At 44.0% G+C, this 18,324-nt stretch overlaps 1 protein-coding gene across 3 annotated transcripts in view; it reads right to left on the reverse strand.

Annotated features, from left to right (window-relative positions):
- LOC137421020 (stromal interaction molecule 2-like) overlaps positions 1–18,324 on the reverse strand; it is a 94,472-nt gene that overhangs the window by 40,918 nt on the left and 35,230 nt on the right. For all 3 annotated transcript variants that reach the window (XM_078772016.1, XM_078772015.1, XM_068106664.2), the window contains exons 4-6: positions 16,317–16,428; positions 6,566–6,681; positions 2,885–3,059 (exon numbers count right to left, since the gene is read on the reverse strand). In XM_078772016.1, coding sequence (XP_078628142.1) covers positions 2,885–3,059; positions 6,566–6,681; positions 16,317–16,428 — 403 coding nt within the window. The remainder of the gene's footprint in view (positions 1–2,884; positions 3,060–6,565; positions 6,682–16,316; positions 16,429–18,324) is intronic.

Here is an 18,324-nt window from a genome sequence, read left to right on the forward strand (position 1 = left end):
GTGATTTGGCCGCCATCTTGGAAAAACCAAAAAACTTTGCACCTCTATATCTCCGAAAGCACTAAATGGAAAAAATTGAGACATGGCTCATTGTAAATAACTTGCCATGGGGAATAAAATGTTAATGATGATGTCATAGGTGCCTCCATTATGATGTCATAATTCGACAAGTACAAAACTTAATCCTATCGAGATGAAATTTCTTGAGCGTCATGTCGGCATAAATTGGTGGAGAAAAAAATAATAATGATGACGTCATCGGTCACGTGGTTCGGCCGCCATCTTGGAAAACCCAAAAAACTTTGCACCTCCATATCTCCGAAAGCGCTGAATAGAAAAAATTGAGACATGGCTCATTGTAAATAACTCTCCATGGGGAATAAAATATGTTAATGATGATGTCATTGGTGCTTCCAATATGGCATCATAATTCGACAAGTACAAAACTTCATCCGATCAAGATGAAATTTCTTGAGCATAATCTCGGAATAAATTGGTGGAGAAAAAAAATATGATAAGTTAAAAATCCAAATGTTAAGTTTTCTCAGTTCCCATATCTTCTTCATTCGTGTGCAGCACAAGGTTGCGGGGTAGCATCATTGTCTGAGGGTGCAGCTGTGCCCCCCTGTAGGTTAAAGTAGGATTTTTTTGTTTTGGGTCCTTGGGATAGCTCGCCCACTCTTTGTGAAAGACCAGTAAATGCTGGAGCACTGGTCCCTGTGCTAATGTCTCATCCACGGACGGTGTACTAATTGATTGAACATCCTGCCTGTGAAGGATGAGAGTTTATAGTCGGGTCAGGAATCCAACCCATCCCAGATGGCTCATGGGTGAGTGCGCATACCTCTGAGATATCCTGCCAGCTGAGTGTTCACTAATATATTGGCCATGACATATTAAACCACATCACTCATTGATGCATTTCATACCTTTACCTGGCTTACTGATAAATGCTCAGTGAAGCGAGTAACTCTGACAGGATGGTGAAGAGGATCCTGAGATTTATTCTTAACTGGTAAATTAACTTTCCTTTTGTCATTTGTTCTTCACCGATGTCTGTTCAGGAGCTGAATCGTGGATGACCGACTCAATAAACAACAACATTACAAATAGTGAAACAAGAAAGAGTAATCGGAGATTACAGACCCTCACCAAGACGTGTTTGTGTGGTGTTTATTAGCTGCTGTGTTTGTGTGGTTTATTGACGACGTAGATTTATGTTCCATCCAATATGGCTGCCAAACCACGTGACCGATGACGTTATCAACTTAATTCTCTCATACAATTTTTTGTGTAGATCATGCTCAGGAAATTTTTAACTGATCGGATCAAGCGTTCTACTTGTCTAATTATGACGTCATAATAAAGGCACCGATGACATCATCATGAATATATGTTGTTCCCCATTGCGGGTACATGACAATGAACCATGTTTCCATTTTTATGCCTCCGCCCCCGAAGGTTGTCCGTGTCCGTGCGTCTGTCCGTATGTACGAGCTAAACCTCGTTTTTCTCAGCAACCACATGTCCAATTTAGACTAAACTTTCAGGGTAGGAGTGACACACCCATGCAGAATGTTTTTATAATTGTAACGTCATAGGTCACGTGGTATGGCAGCCATCTTAGATTAAACGCAAATAACAAAAAAAAATATTTCTCGGAAACCGTTGAATGGAAAATTTTGAAACTTGGCACATTGTCAAGTACTCCCAATGGGGAACAAAGGCATTATAATGATATCATAGGTGAAATGGTATACCAGCCAAAAATGTTTTAATCGAATTACTTATCTTAAAAATCTGAAATTGCATGCACATGATATATGACACATTTGTATTGAAATATTAAATTTATGACAACATAGGTCACATGGTTTGGCAGCCATATTGGATTTAACCTAAAACCTTTAAAAAACATCTCCCAAACCACCAAATCGATTGACTCGAAACTTTACGTGTGTCATTGACTTGGCATGGCAATTAAAATATCATCACGAAAACATCATTGGTCACATGGTGTGGCAGCCATATTGGATTGGAGGAAAATATTAAATAATTCTATCTCTGAAACCGCTTACCCTATTGTGCGAAATTTTACAAATATCATCTAACAGCACTGTTGCATATAGTTTGAAAATGATGATGTCATTGGTCACGTGGTTTGGCATCCATCTTGGATAGAAAAACGAACCTTATCCGATCAACACGAAACTTCACAAACGTGATCCCCTACCCATACATAAGCAGAGAGTACATTTTTAAAGGTCATATCTCATGTGGTATGGCAGCTATATTAGCTTGAAAGCCGATATTTAAAATAATAAAAAAATCGCTTCTTTGAAACAGCTTCATAGATCGATGTGAAACCTGTCATGGCTGGGAAAAATGTGATACTTGAAAACAGCTTAAGGGATTTAAATCAAACTTATTTATTTTTAGGACAGCGAATGAGGGCAGCTACCCATTGTGGGACTATGCGGAGGCATATTGGCGACACAGTCGCATTGCTCTAGTTTTCCATTGAGCGGTTTCGTACATAGAGAGATGCAAAAAATTTCGTTTTTTCCAAGATGGAGCCCGTACCCTGTGATCTATGACATCATAATTATTATTTTTTATTCTACAGGAGGAGGCGCTCCTATGGAGAAAATTTCTAGGCAATCGGACGAACAGTTGCAGAGAAAAGCATACTCATATCTGTGCAGACAAACAAACAAGCAGACAGACATACATCCAGGGAACGACCTACGAGTACCACGGGTGTGCAGACCGATACATTGATGAACATTCAGAATGATGGCTGGACTAATACATGGCCAGACACTTTGCCTTATGTGTACAACGGCTCAAGCAATGAATCAAAGAGAACAACCCAAGCACCTACTTGTTCTGTAACTCGATGAGACTTTCCTCCGCTTGCTGCAAACTCTCCAGCTCCAGTTCCATACGCTGCACATGCCTTCGCCAACGTTTGCTCTGAAGAAAGGCAACCCAACCAGCACCGAGCCCTGCCACTACAGCCGCTACCAGAATGGCATCCTTTACCGGGCTGTGTGTAGCTGGGGGCCATGGGATCGCAAGGGTGTAGCTCAGGGTCGTGGTATGTCATCTTAACATGGTCAACAAGTCCGTTCAAATCTGCTTATAGGTATATTTAGTCGGTACAATCCAATATCGGCCTATCAGTGCCACACTATCATTATCTTGCACAGTAAAGAAAAAAACAAAAAACTTGTTTTGTATTTGTTCCTGGAAATGCGAATGGAATTCGAAAATAAAATGGAAAACTGTCAAAGGGGTTAATGGGGAACAGCTACATTGAACAACTTGCCATGTGCATGAAGCCTGCCAAAGCAAGCTGAAAAAATAGGGGCAATACCCCTGGGCGCTCACCTGGTACAATAAAGCAGTACACTACGCCGACTAAAGGTATTTTGAACAGTACCAAGGTATTTTAAACCAATTTCAATGGTTGCTAGAAGGCAGGGCAGCATGTAGAATCATCCTAACATAATCATGAGACTTTATTTAAACAAACAAAAAAAATATTAAATATTTCATACCTATTTTGGGGGTAACCCTCCACCCCACCCTCCCCCACCCGTAGACCCCCTCAGAGCCCAAAAAATGTAAAAAAAATTAATGGCTTGAACAAACATTGGCACATCACGGATGATGAAGGTTGTGGTCACGTTTCATCAAAATTGTGTGTGCAGCTTCGGGGAAGAAAACAAATTCCTATTTTTTTTTTGGGGGGGGGGGGGGGGGGGGTCAAACCTGGATCCACTTTGACCCCTGGTAGGCCCCCTTAGACCCCAATGCTTTTAATGCCATGAACAAACTTGTGTTGCAACATACCAAATATCATTTGTGCTAAGTTTGGCCACAATACCATCAGCAGTTTCAGAGAGGTTGGTGCAAGTGTTTACGGACTGGCGGACGGAGGACGCACCATCCCATAAGCTCCCCAGAACTACGTTCCAGGTGAGCTAAAAAGCAATCAATGGATTTAAGCCCATTGCCTTCTTCAAGACACCATTAACTAACAAAAAGAAAACAAAGTACACATTAACGTGGAGAAAACAGATGAAGGAGCATCCAGATCCAATCCCATACACAGCCTGTCCGGAGCAGGTGAGAGCTTATACACTATCCACGACAGGTAGTAATACTTCATTGGTTCAATCAGTTCTCATTTTATTCAAGCCTGATTGAGTTAGGACAACAGACCCCAACACTAGTTCCAAAACTATGCTTATAGGATCCACGGCGTCCAAACCCTAAAGATATCCGAAAGCCGATAATAATTACAACAAACAGGATACCTGTATCCGACGGGTTCGTAGATGTCTCACCTCAAATGAGCAAATGGCCGAAATGTTCCACTTCATAGTTTCATACAAAACTTAAATCCCCTTGTTACCTCTTCCACCAAAGGTGGATCGAGGTTATCTTTTCACCCCTGTCTGTCTGTCTGTCTGTTTGTATGTTTGTTTATTTGTTTGTGAACAAAATATCTCAAAAAGTTGTGGACGGATTCGGACGTAATTTGGCAGAAATGTAGCGTATATGACAAGGACAAAATGTTTAGATTTTGGTGAAGATCCAGATTCGGATCCGGCTAGTGGAATTTTTTATGTGATTCTTCACCATTCGGAGATAGGGCCAAAACCGACATATAGCAGGATATCTCAAAAGGTTGTGGACGGATTTGGTAGAAACTTGGTGGAGAGGTTAGATGTCTGACAAGGACGATTCATTTAGATTTTGGTGAAGATCTGAATATGGATTCAGATATGAGAATTATTTAATTTTTTTAGTGATTCTTCAGCATTGAGTGATAGGGATAAAACCAACATATAGTGGGATATCTCAAAAATTTGTGGACGGATTTGGACGAAACCTGGTGGACAGGTTGTGTGTGTGACAAGGAAGAATTGATTCGATTTTGAATTGAAGATCCGGATCCGGCTAGTAGATATTTTTTTTTAAAGTGATTCTTCACCATTGGGAGATAGGGCCAAAAATGATATACAGCAAAATATCTCAAAAAGTTGTGGACGGATGATTTTGATTAAATGTGATTCTGTATTGTGATTTTCTTGTCTACCCTGGGATACACAAAATATTGTCGTGTGATTGCCCTCGGTGAAGACCGGGCAATCACGAATAGTCAAAACGAGCTTTAACTCCAAGGCGACGATCAAATACGGACTTCACTCTATGCGCGGGAGGAAGAAGGAAAGAGGAAGAAGCAGCGAGATTTACCTCACGGTCCACGCGTGTCTTCAACCTGAGGGAAATAATTCAAACCGAACACGGATTTCGAATAGAAAGGGAAAATAATAAAAAGGTTTATTTACAAGAACTATTGGGACAAGGAAGCGCGACGATAAAGCTGAATGTTTTAAGTTGGGATCCCACACACCACACGCATCAACAAACAAAGGAAGATATATCAAAAAGAACCGTTGTGTTTGTGCTGGCTTATCTTTGTGCGTCAGGAATTGTCGTCCGAACACAGCTCCGGTTGGTGCGAACCGCTCGGTCGTTGGCGCGAACCAGGCCTCGACGCGCCGTTGCTCGCTTGGCCCCGATGAAGGCCTCCCGCATGAGGCGAACGAGTGCGCAGCCCGCTCACCAACCATGACCCTCAGGAACGCAGCACGGAAACCGTGGCTCTTCGTTCTTGGGGCTCTGCCGTTTTACGAACACCCCACACGCAGTCTCTTCTCAGTTCGCAACCACAGGTCACGTCCCACACACCGTCGCTCGCAAACGTCCGACACGAAGCAGGGAGAGTCGATGGCAGAGGAATGAATACGTGAGGGCCAAGCGAGAGAGAGTATCCAACAACGAGACAGGAAGGAGATGGACATCGATGCTGACAGAGGCAAAATGCGACCGCTCACGTTGGGATCCAGCACGAGAAGGGGAAAATGCCGGCTCACGGTTCGTGGTGTCGCTTCTCCTCTGACATCACCGGCCCTTCTCCCACCAATCCTTCACAAGGTGGGCGTGGCCTCAGCCTGCCTGTCTGGTGTCTGCCTGCCATGTCGGGGTCGTGCGTGACCGCGTCCGGTCTGTTCGTCCAGTCAGGTTTTATTATGAAAGGGAAGTTAATTAGTGTGTATGCGCTAATGGGCCTAGCTAATGTATATGAGTGCGTTGCCATAAGGGACACCGGAATGTTCACAGAGGTTTCACATACAATGGAGTCTTATCCTTATTCCCTAGAACTATTTATCATGCCCCATTCCTCGTAATGGGGACGAAGACACACCTTAATCCGAACAAACTGCCTAAACAGAAATTACAGGTGAGGTTTCCTATCACGACAGACGAAGCACCTACCTATACAGATCTACCTAAATCTACATATGCCCCTACCCCAAATTTCATAACAATATAAACTGTTAACCTGGCAGAGGTATGCTCTTCACTGAGTGCCATTCTAGTCTATTTATATGTTTCTTCACTCACTGCTAGTGTGGTGCCTCAACCTCCACAACCGGTTTAGCTCTCACACAACTCCAATCCTATGTGTAGTAAAAAGTGAGCTCACCAGGAGGAGGCCCAAACAAAACCACATCCAATGCCTTCAGTTGCAGCTTATGCCTGTGTGATCGATCTGTGATGTGCAACAGTCCGGTCAGCAACGTTTGATTTGAGGCAGCCAACCTGTTTTCAGGAAAAGAGATGAGTGAGTCTTTTTTCATTAAGACATGGCCAAAAACTCCCGACCAAATTACATCGAAAAATTGCATCGAAAAAAAAACATCGAAAAAAATATATCAAAATATACAGACTTGGCATTTAATATGGAATTTTTTTTTTCTTGACTTGGGTTTACTTTCTTAACTCAGTATATCAATCTGGTGAGTTTCTTTTACACTTTGGTGATTTATTTGTTAAAAGAACCATGTCACTGATTGTCTGTCGCAGCAAGAAGTCAACAACAGGATTATATCACAGGTGGCATGGCAAAATGTACGGACAGGTGCATTTGATGATTGGCTTCACAGTCGGGTATACAAGGGTTGTTGCATTCTGTATTAGTGGAAAACAACTGCTGCACGTCTCCAAAAGTTATTGCCGCTTCCTCTGGAGATGGTCCGTCAACTCGACAATGCTGTTTGTCATGGAGTGGTGGCTTTACGAAATTACGGCATGAAACAGCGTGCTATTGCTCGGCAGTATGGCATCACTCAAGGTCAGGTGTCAAAGATCCTGAAACGAAATGCTCAGAAGGGGTGTCCCTACTCCAATACCGAGGCCAAGACGTCCCGGCAGAACCACAAGGAGGGATGATCGCCAGCTGCACCGACCGGTTAGTCCGCAATTGCCGTACCAAGTCAGCTAATCGGCTTAGGGCTGAGTGGCAGCAACTGACAAATGTGCCTGTATCCAGAAGGCTAGTCAACCAACGACTGGTTCAAGCAGGCTATCGTGCCAGGCGTCCCCTGAGAAAGCCACGCCTGACCAGACAACACTGCCAGCGCCGATTGCAGTGGGCCAGAGAGCACCGTCAATGGCAGCCAGGACACTGGAATCACGTGATCTTCAGTGACGAGTCTAGATTTCTGGTCTATCGTCAAGATGGCCGCGTCTGAGTGCGCAGACAAGTGCATGAAGCCTACAACAAAGATTGTATAGTGCCAAGAGTCCACTGGAGGTGGTGGGGTGACCGTTTGGGCTGTTTTTCATGCAGGAGGCAAAACTGACCTGGTTGTTCTGAATGGAAACCTGAACCAGTTCAAGTACAGGGCCATTCTGGAAGAAACATTGCTTTCATTTGCTCATGCAGCCTTTCGAAGAAACTTTGTCTTCCAAGATGACAATGCACGGCCTCATCGTGCTCGCATGATCCAACACTTTCTTGCTGACCGTGGTGTAGAGCATATGGAGTGGCCTGCCACGTCCCCGGATATGAATCCGATAGAGAACTTGTGGGCAGAATTAACGCGTCAAATCGACCACTTGGAACAGCAGCCGAACTCTGTGCGTGAATTGCAGCAGGCTATTGTCACTGCATGGCAAGCGATTCCTGTCCAAACCTTGGCAACTCTCGTGAACAGCCTGCCTCGACGTGTACGTGCTCTCCTGAATGCTCGTGGGGGTTACACGAAGTACTGAACTGTAATTTTACTGTCCGTAATCCCAGTCGTAATTTAACTTTTGTTTTTGTTAAAAAAAATTTTGGCTAATGTGCAAAATAAAGAGATACTTCTGGAAAACGTACAGAAGTTTAACACAGTACTGTCCATGAATTGAGTTCGATATCAGTTTACATCACTTTCAAGGATCAATTTATTTGTTTCGAAATGTCAAATGTGGTTTTTGTTTCTTTTAAAGGTCACATTAACAAAATCTAAAATAATTTCAACATAATTCCAATGAACTTTTGGTTCTAAGACATCTTGAAAAGTAAGTTCACCCCCACAAAAAAAATATTCCATATTAAATGCCAAGTCTGTATATATATAATCATGATGACATCACATTATCCCATTAAGAATAACACTCAGCTTTTCAGTGACACCATCAGGTTTAAGTTTTGAAACTTATAAATACAATTAATCATCAAAAGAATACCTCCTAAAAATCACGGCAGTGTTCTTCACAAAATGAGTTTGGGAATGTGCTGCGATAAAATTATTAACGAGAGCAACGTCGATGGCAAAGTTTCATTAAATAATTTAAAATAAATAGCTCTGAGTGGGCTGATGGTCATTTCTTGAGATTGGAGTTCAGACCTCTGCTGATCTGGGGGAAGGAACCCCCCTGGCAGCCCCCTGATCCCCAGGGAGGCCCACTGATACGAAATCGAAAAATGTAAGACTGAGCGATTCTGCTACCCATCGATTGGAAGGGCTGCATTGGGTTGGTGAATAAAGGATGACTTGGAATCCAAAGTTTCAGGGGGTATGCCCCCTGGGAGCCCCCATGATCTGAAATCGAAATACCGAAGCCTGAGCGTTTGTATGGGCCATCGATTAGAAGGGTTGATTCGGGTTTCAGAGCAATTGGTTACTAAATAAGGGACGAGTAGGGATAGTTTGGAGGATAACCACCCCCCCCCCCTCCTTCCGGGAGCCCCCATGATCCAAATTCGAAAATTCGAGGGTGACCGATTGTGGCGGACCACTGTCTTGTATTCATGTGTCAAGTTTCAGAACAATCAGCCGGATGACAAGGGAGGAGTAGCAAAAATTATAACGGACGGGCAGAACTCCGGACATCACGACCCATTTTATAAGTTCATCGCTTCGAAAACTGAGATGAGATGACCTAAAAATGTGCCTGTAATCGCATTTTGTGGTATTTGATCTTTTGACCCCACACCAGGGATGCAGCCAAAATGTTACTGCTCTTGCGCCTTTGTGCCATGTGGTTATCATAAGTTCCAAGTTTGGTGAACTTCTTCCCAACCGTTTAGGAGGAGACAGCGTGACGGGCGGAGAGATAGATGAAGCCGATTGCAATATCCCCACGTGTGTTTCAAAAAGCGTGGGGCTAATCATGTAATGCTATCATACAGCAAGTACAATGGTGCAGGGGGGAGATGATGGTGATTATGATTTTGGGGTATTTAGGGGGTTATTGTGTTGACGGCCCATGGTAATTAAGTGAATAAATGTGGAAAATAGTTCGCCAGCCCACAATAATTCGGAGCATATTGACCGCAATCCGGATATCTTCGATTTTTACAGCAAGGTCAAATAACAGCAAGGCCCTCCTGTACTTCAATTTTAATAAAATAATTATTTTAAAGATCGTTAAAAAAAACGTTACTGGCTTTTTGAAAGGCCACTCTTGTGAGACACAACTTGTGGACACTGCGGAAGAGATCATGCATTACCTTAACCAAGAACCTAGAGCAAAACGATATGCAGATACTAGATTTTAGTAAAGCATTTGATTCTGTGGCACATCAAGAACCCCGAAGTAAAATCTACCACTGCGGGATGAGAGGTGAAACCTTGAAATGGATAGATACATGGCTAACCATACATAGCACAAGGCATTGGTACGTCCCAAACTTGAGTACGCATCATCAGTTTGGGTCCACACCAAGCCTACCTTGTAAATTAGCTGGAAATGGTACAAAGACATGGAGCACGGTTTGTCATTGCCACATCGCCGACGGATAAGTAGGGTCGTACTGTTCTACAAGGAAGTTGCTATAGATATACCGCCACATGTCAACCAAGCGGTCCGCTCCAGGAGAGGAAACACCAACCGCAACCTTAATGGTTGCAAACCTAATACCATAAGAGACTGAAATAACGTCCCCCAGAAACCAAAAAAATCAAGTCTAAAATAACAAAAAAAATCAAGTCAAAAAGAACAAAAAAATCAAGTCAAAAAGAACAAAAAAATCAAGTGAAAAAAAACAAAAAAAATCAAGTAAAAAAAAAAGAACAAAAAAATCAAGTCAAAAAGAACAAAAAAAATCAAGTAAAAAAAAAAAAGCACAAAAATATCAAGGCAACTCAGCAATTCAAAATACAACAAGATGAGCAACACCATACGCAAAAACCAACGGGGTAGGACTCACGGGCAGCACGGCTGTCAACCACCTGTGGAAAATGATGCCGTATAGCGATATCCGCAGACCATTCTGAGATTAGTTAGTTATCCATGCCTGTTGTTTGTGTCTTTTATAACATCCTTAAAACAGTAAGTTTTGTGTTTGGAATTATTTTCAACTTCTGATCGACTGCCAGGCAGGCAGAGTAAACATATGATCTCACTCCTCTCTGTGAGTGTTTGATCGGGAACAATTTGGATCCAATGTACGGTTAAAACGGCAGACTTGTCTCCCGATTCATGTTCCGATTTGTGTTCCGATTCGTGTTCCGATTCGTGTTCAAATTAAAACATCCAATTTAAATACGTTGTTCCCCGATAATAAACTGACAAGACAGACAGACAAACGGACGGCCATGAACCAAATGCTTAACCCTGCTTTTCACGTCGCGTGCACGAGGTAATTGACCCTAGAATGCAATTTATTAAGATAATATAAGGGCGGATCCAGGAATTTCAAGACGGATGGGGGGTGGGGGGGAATGCATGAAGCTATAGCGCTGGGGGGGGGATGAAGGGGGGGGGGTCTGGGGGTCCTCCCCCAGGAAATTTTAAAAAAATTGATCGTCAGAAACGGCATTTCGTGCGTTCTTGGAAGTTTCTGCAGTTCCTTGTGTTCTTCCCTGCTCCAACAGTCTAGTAGATTCGCACCGCCTGCACCCTCATCCTGGATCGAAGGGGGGGGGGGTGCGCATCCCCTGCACCCCCCCCTGGATCCGCCCCTGATGCAATCGGGGGTCTTTTATGGCCTCAGGCTATGTCTCTATAACTTTGTTATAAAAACGATTTTACACACGATCTTCCATATATGCTTCGAATGAATTAATACATATTCCTGTATGTGTGTTTTTGCGTTTTTTTCATTTTGTGATCAGGGGATTTTTTTTTTTTAAATTATACTTGAATCAATCCCAAGTGGAGTTGAGGGAGTTCTCAAGGCAAAAGGGGGTTACACTGATTAATTAATTATTGATTATATGTAAAGCCAGATTTATTTTTTTATATTATAATAATTGTCGAGTCCTTAAGAGTTCATGGAAATTCCCTGAAAGTGCTTTTGGTTTTATATCACAATGATTTACCTCCGCCACCGAAGGTTTTGCAATCACTTCTGTGTGTCTGTCTGTCTGTCTGTCTGTCTGTCTGTCTGTCTGTGCCATAACGTTTTTACCATTTGAGTTTTGCCATCAAATTTTCAACAAAGCTTTATTATGAGAAAATGGAGAGACAAATTAATAATTTGGTCAAAAGGTCAGCGTCAATTAAAATAATCAATTTTCATGCAATTTACCTGAAATTTTTAAGAATTTGCATATTGAGTCACTGAATTGGATCACCAATCAAAAGCTAGAAGAAGATTGTTTTTTGTTTTTCTTAACATCAAAAGGTCAAAGGTCAAGGTTGCCTTAAATCGTCAATTTCCATCTGATTGACTTGAAATTTGAACAGGGTTTGCATATTGGATCACTGAAGCATATTGCTTTTGAGGTGAAAAGGTCAAGATCGCCTAAAATCGTCAATCTTTTGTATTTTTTTTTTTATAGCTTTTTCCATCATGTTTAGCATAAGGAAGAAAAAGTCAGAATACAAAGCGGATGAAAATGGGCTTTGGATTTTCAGATGTTTTTTAGTTTTTTCAGATGCTTTCTAGTTGGCCCATCCCCCACACAGCGGGAGATGGGGTTTTGCATTATTGTGGTTTTGCCACCTCAATAATGCCATCAACATCACCACCATGGCTTACCATTGGTCAATTAACCCTTAGATCTGGCATTACAGACCGCTGTGCGCGAGATTTTAAAAACGCTGCTTTGTGATTGGTCATTCCAGCATAGCCCACCCCTCCATAGCATTTATATGGGAGGGAAATCAGGCATTTTTTTTTTTAACTCCCGAGGACGGTCAACAGATGCACGTTACACGTGTTGTTGATCGAAACGTCGAGGGAAACAAAATTTTATTTGTTCAATTTTAACAGCTTGGAGAACGCATTATGGATCATTATTATATGACTCCCAACCGCAAATCTTTACTTCATATGTATGTGTATATATATATATATATATATTGTTGCGGATATGAGGATTGTGTTTTTTTATTGTGTGTATTATTATTATTGCTTTATTCTGAGCCCTCCTTGCTCCAGTGTGTATAAAGGTCAAAAGGGCGTCCCGGTAGTTAATTCCATAAAGCATACATTGAAGGACACTATAATATCCCTGTTCAGTAGTTTATATCCTTATTATGTGTTTTAGGGTAAGGCCTTGTCTTCCATTAAAATGACACTCCATTGCACCAAGTGAAAAAGAAAGATTCCCTTCATTCTTCATTCCCATTCCCAAAAACCTCCCCCTTTCGTCATGGCCAAGCCTCAATCTGCCAATTACATCCCCTCCAAGTCTCCATTGCCAACTGCACTGGGAAGTTTGCCAGTTTGTTGCAGCTGTGGGTTGTTTTCGCCCCAAAGCCGCCATTGAACATGTGCTCGGGTTGGGGAAGAAAGGCGTGCCCGCCCATCGTCATCAAGGGGGGAGCCAGAGGGTCGCGCGACCAACCAGGGCCGAGGTGAGCACACCGATGGGCGTGTCCTAAAAGCCGGCGGCTTAATCGCCGGAGGCGCTATAAAGGCGCGCGCGCAAGAAGCTGCGTAGAGAGGGCCATGACAAGGGAGGTCCATGACAAGAGCAGAGCTGAGTTGTGTGGTTTTGGTCAGAGCTGGGTTGGTCGTCAGTGGTGGTCAGTGGTTGCGTTGAGTTGTCGGTGGTAAGGACTTTTTTTTCTTGACTTGGCTTTACTTTCTTAACTCAGTATATCAATCTAGTGAGTTTCTTTTACATTTTGGTGATTTATTTGTTAAAAGAACCAAGTCACTGATTGTCTGTCGCAGCAAGAAGTCAACAACAGGATTATATCACAGGTGGCATGGCAAAATGTATGGACAGGTGCATTTGATGATTGGCTTCACAGTCGGGTATACAAGGGTTGTTGCGTTCTGTATTAGTGGAAAACAACTGCTGCACGTCTCCAAAAGTTATTGCCGCTTCCTCTGGAGATGGTCCGTCAACTCGACAATGCTGTTTGTCATGGAGTGGTGGCTTTACGAAATTACGGCATGAAACAGCGTGCTATTGCTCGGCAGTATGGCACCACTCAAGGTCAGGTGTCAAAGATCCTGAAACGAAATGCTCAGAGGGGTGTCCCTACTCCAATACCGAGGCCAGGACGTCCCCGCAGAACCACAAGGAGGGATGATCGCCAGCTGCACCGGTTTGTCCGCAATGGCCGTACCAAGTCAGCTAATCGGCTTAGGGCTGAGTGGCAGCAACTGACCTTCAGTGACGAGTCTAGATTTCTGGTCTATCGTCAAGATGGCCGCGTCCGAGTGCGCAGACAAGTGCATGAAGCCCACAACGAAGATTGTATAGTGCCAAGAGTCCAAGCTGGAGGTGGAGGGGTGACCGTTTGGGCTGCTTTTCATGCAGGGGGCAAAACTGACCTGGTTGTTCTGAAAGGAAACCTGAACCAGTTCAATTACAGGGTCATTCTGGAAGTAACATTGCTTCCATTTGCTCGTGCAGCCTTTCGCGGAAACTTTGTCTTCCAAGATGACAATGCACGGCCTCATCGTGCTCGCATGATCCAACACTTTCTTGCTGACCGTGGTGTAGAGCATATGGAGTGGCCTGCCATGTCCACGGATATGAATCCGATAGAGAACTTGTGGGCAGAATTAACACGTCAAATCGACAACTTGGACCAGCAGCCGACCTCTGTGTGTGAATTGCAGCAGACTATTGTCACTGCATGGCAAGTGATTCCTGTCCAAACCTTGGCAAATCTCATGAACAGCATGCCTCGACGTGTACGTGCTCTCCTGAATGCTCGTGGAGGTTACACGAAGTACTGAACTGTAATTTTACTGTCTGTAATCCCAGTCATAATTTAGCTTTTGTTTTTGTTGGAATTTTTTTTGACTAATGTGCAAAATAAAGAGATACTTCTGGAAAACGTACAGAAGTTTAACACCGTACGTTCCGTGAATTGAGTTAGATATCAGTTTACATCACTTTCAAGGATCAATTTATTTGCTTCGAAATGTCAAATGTGGTTTTTGTTTCTTTTAAAGGTCACATTAACAAAATCTAGAATAATTTCAACATAATTCCAATGAACTTTTGGTTCTAAGTAATCTTGAAAAGTAAGTTCACCCCCACAAAAAAAATATTCCATATTAAATGCCAAGTCTGTATTTATATATATATTGCTGCGGGTTTCAGCCGAGGTACAAGGGGTTCAAATCCCACTCCTGAATACCAATTTGTTACGGTCGAGGAGGAAGGTACGAATCCCCTCTCCTGACAACAATTTGTTACAGTTGTGAGACAAAGAGACGACCGGGCCAGGAGGGTTCCAAATTCAAGGTGCAGGGTGCACCGATCACATCAACGAAGACGGCGATTGAACCCTCACTTTCCCATACCTTCTGGATGCCGAGCGGTTTTGCACGTTGTGGAAAGCGGCCTTACCCCAACAAGATTTATGGACCCGTTTCGAGCCAAATTCGGTCTCGGATGGTGCTCGGCCAATTGGTGAAAGGACGTAACGAACAAGTTGGAAAGGAACAAAATGTAAAGCCTTTAATTTGTAAAGCACAGAGAAAGAGACAAAGATACAACTTACCAAATAGTACCTACTAATAAACCCCGACTGGCGCCTTCACTCTCTGACACACGCACACTCTCAGGGACAAAAGGGCACTGGTTAACGGTCGTACCGATGTACGTCCTGGGATTCCTCGCTGGTGTCCACGTGGTCTGGTGTGCGCAGTTCGGTCCTCATGTGCAGCCTGGACGAGGTAGATTCAGCGCAGGTCGGACGAGTAGAAATTGCCAACGCTTGCAGGTCAGCCAGACGGCGCAAACGATCAGCGCAGACGCTTGGTGTTGAGCGTTGAACAAAGCAAACGGCAAACACGTGTCGTGCGAGATACGAAAAGGCAAGAGAACGGGAGCAGGAGGTCGTGGCACGTGCAGCGAAAATCCATAGCCAAGAGAGTCGTGTCCGGGGTGCAGCGAAATCCCAGGCAAAGAGAACGAGAGCAGGAGGTCGTGGCGTGGCGAAATCCAGGGCAAAAGAGAGAAAGGAACAGAGCAGGAGGTCGTGGCATGCGCAGCGAAAATCCAAAGCCAAGCGACTGATAAATCGATCTGCGTGGGCTATTATCAGAACTGCCCACACCCCTCAAAATGCTCCACAGCCTCCCATTGGCTGAGGTTTGCCGCATCATGGCGACAGGTTCCCGGCTCCTCACTGGTCACGTGGGCCGTGCTTTTGGCCACGCCTCCCTGTACATCCAGTGCTATGGCTCCTCCCAGTCACGAAGGCTTGACATCCTACCTAACTTCAACGCATATTGGTTTTGATTACTACACAATGGGAAGGGGCTAATCTTTACATTCAATAGAAAATAACTAACTACTGCAGGCTACATATTGTCGTGCAATTGACTATAGGGAGTTTGCCTTTATGGCACAACTGCAACAATATATATATATTCCGAAATTTGCACTTATTATGGGCTCATCAGGACAACATACTGCCAAATCGTTTATTTGTGACCATGCTGAATTGGTTAAATAAAAACGAGGGCGTTTGATTAACAGAGACAACACCATAATGCAGTGTTTACACGATTATGAACGGGATGCCGTCATGTTACTTACTGTGGAAGATGAGGCCCGCTGATGTTATTATCTCTGAATAATTCCAAGTACTGCGGTAACTCCACGGTTTCTTCCACCCATCGAAGAACATCATCTGAGGTCCATTTGTACACTGTCGATCCAACAGCAAGGGAGGAATGAGGGCAATGCCCACAATCAATACACACGTACATATATCTTCTTACTATAATTCAACAAATGTCCGTCTGTCTGTTCGAAGGTACCGTAAAAACTGCTTAACCAATCGCAAATATATTTTGGGTGGGTAATCCTGCGATCTCCAGGAGTAAAATAGGCTATTTCGTTTTCCCAATTTCAGCTTTGGTCTTGCCAGCGTGTACCTTGCCCTTTGCCGTCAGGCTCGGGTAAACCGCTGAGCCCCATCCGTGATGGGGACTGGGGCTTGAGACAGTGTCCCATGAACGAGGAATTCCCAGTAAGCGCGAGTCATCAGCTCGCTTGATTAAGTCCCTGCCCTTTGTACACAGCGCCCGTTGCTACTACCGATCGGACGGTTTGATGAGATCCTCGGATCAGCCCCTGCACGGGCCGTTCTCGGCACGTGCCGGTACACCGAAAAGATGAGCGAACTTGACTGTCTAGACTCTAGAGGAAGTAAAAGTCGTAACAAGGTTTCTGTAGGTGAGCCTGCGGAAGGATCATTATCGGGACAACATGAGAGCGAGCGAGACGTACATGATACGTGGTCGTCCATGTACTGTTTAGCGATGTACTGTTTAGATTTTGATGATTTGCGTGTGATATGATTGAAAACGGATGTTTATATGAATCGTTAAAAAATAAAAAGCGTTCAATTTCTGATATTTTACCTGTTCATTTGGGCTTCCCAATTGAAGCCCCGCCCATAGGGCGGGTAAGGTGCTAGTTATTATAATAGAGCAAACGTGAATGGTTATGTCGTTATGTTTATATGCGACAAAAACGTCTTCTTCTTCTTCTTCAAAAAAATTAACACCCTCTTAATTAACCATCTTAATTATGTTTAGACTGCTGATACCCCTCAGACCTTTGACTACCCTTTAATTCCCCCAAGACCCTTTGTAGTGAAATTATACCAAGGTGAACCCAGGGTGTGCTCGCTACAGAAGGGGCGTCTATAAGACCCGGGACAACCGGGGCACGCGGACACTCCAGCGGAACTCACTGTGACATAGTCCTGTAGTTTGAATGGTATGTACGCCCCTAAATGCTGCGCTGACTGTCCTCTCTGTTGGACCTTTGCTATATTGAATCGACCATTGCTCATGAAATACTCTGATTTTAATGCCTGTTGCATGCATGTATTCTTACAGGATGTACTACAGATCTAAATGATATTAAACCTACCCAGAGGTCAAGTCGTGTCTGAGCTTGATTTTCACGACATTTAATATCATTTAGATCGCCGGAATGGCTGACCACAAGATGATCGTGGTACCGATTCTCGGAGCCGACCCTCAAGCTGAGGGATCAGCATCGGAGTTCACTCACTGGCTCAAAATGCTGGAGAATTACTTTGCTGCTCACGAAACAGAGCCCACCGCAGCGATAAAGCTGTCCGTGTTACAGTCGAAGGTCTATCACACCGTTTTCCGGAACATTTCTCGATTTGGGACGTACGCTACGGCTCTAGCCGAGCTGAAGCGCCTCTACGTAAAGACACGGAGCGCTGTGCACGGCCGGCATCAACTCTCTCAGTGGCGACAGCAACCATCTGAATCGATCGATCGCTTCGCGCAGGAGTTGCGCTACCTGTTGGCAGACTGCGTGCAGGACGTCCGGACTCACGAGCAAGTGCAGGACGACTTGCTCCGAGATTCATTCATCTCCGGAATTAATTCTGGAGTCTTGCGGCTCCGTCTCCTGGAGGTCGCGGATCTGACATTTACAGAAGCACTACGGCTGGCACGCATATACACAGATGCCCGAGAACAATCTACCGCATATGATCACCCACGAGTCGTGGCGGGGACCTCGCAACTCGCGCGACCGGAGAGGGCTACCGCCG

Source organism: Myxine glutinosa, chromosome 2 (genome assembly GCF_964187855.1).
Source record: "Myxine glutinosa chromosome 2, kmMyxGlut1.1, whole genome shotgun sequence".
NCBI lineage: Eukaryota > Metazoa > Chordata > Myxini > Myxiniformes > Myxinidae > Myxine > Myxine glutinosa.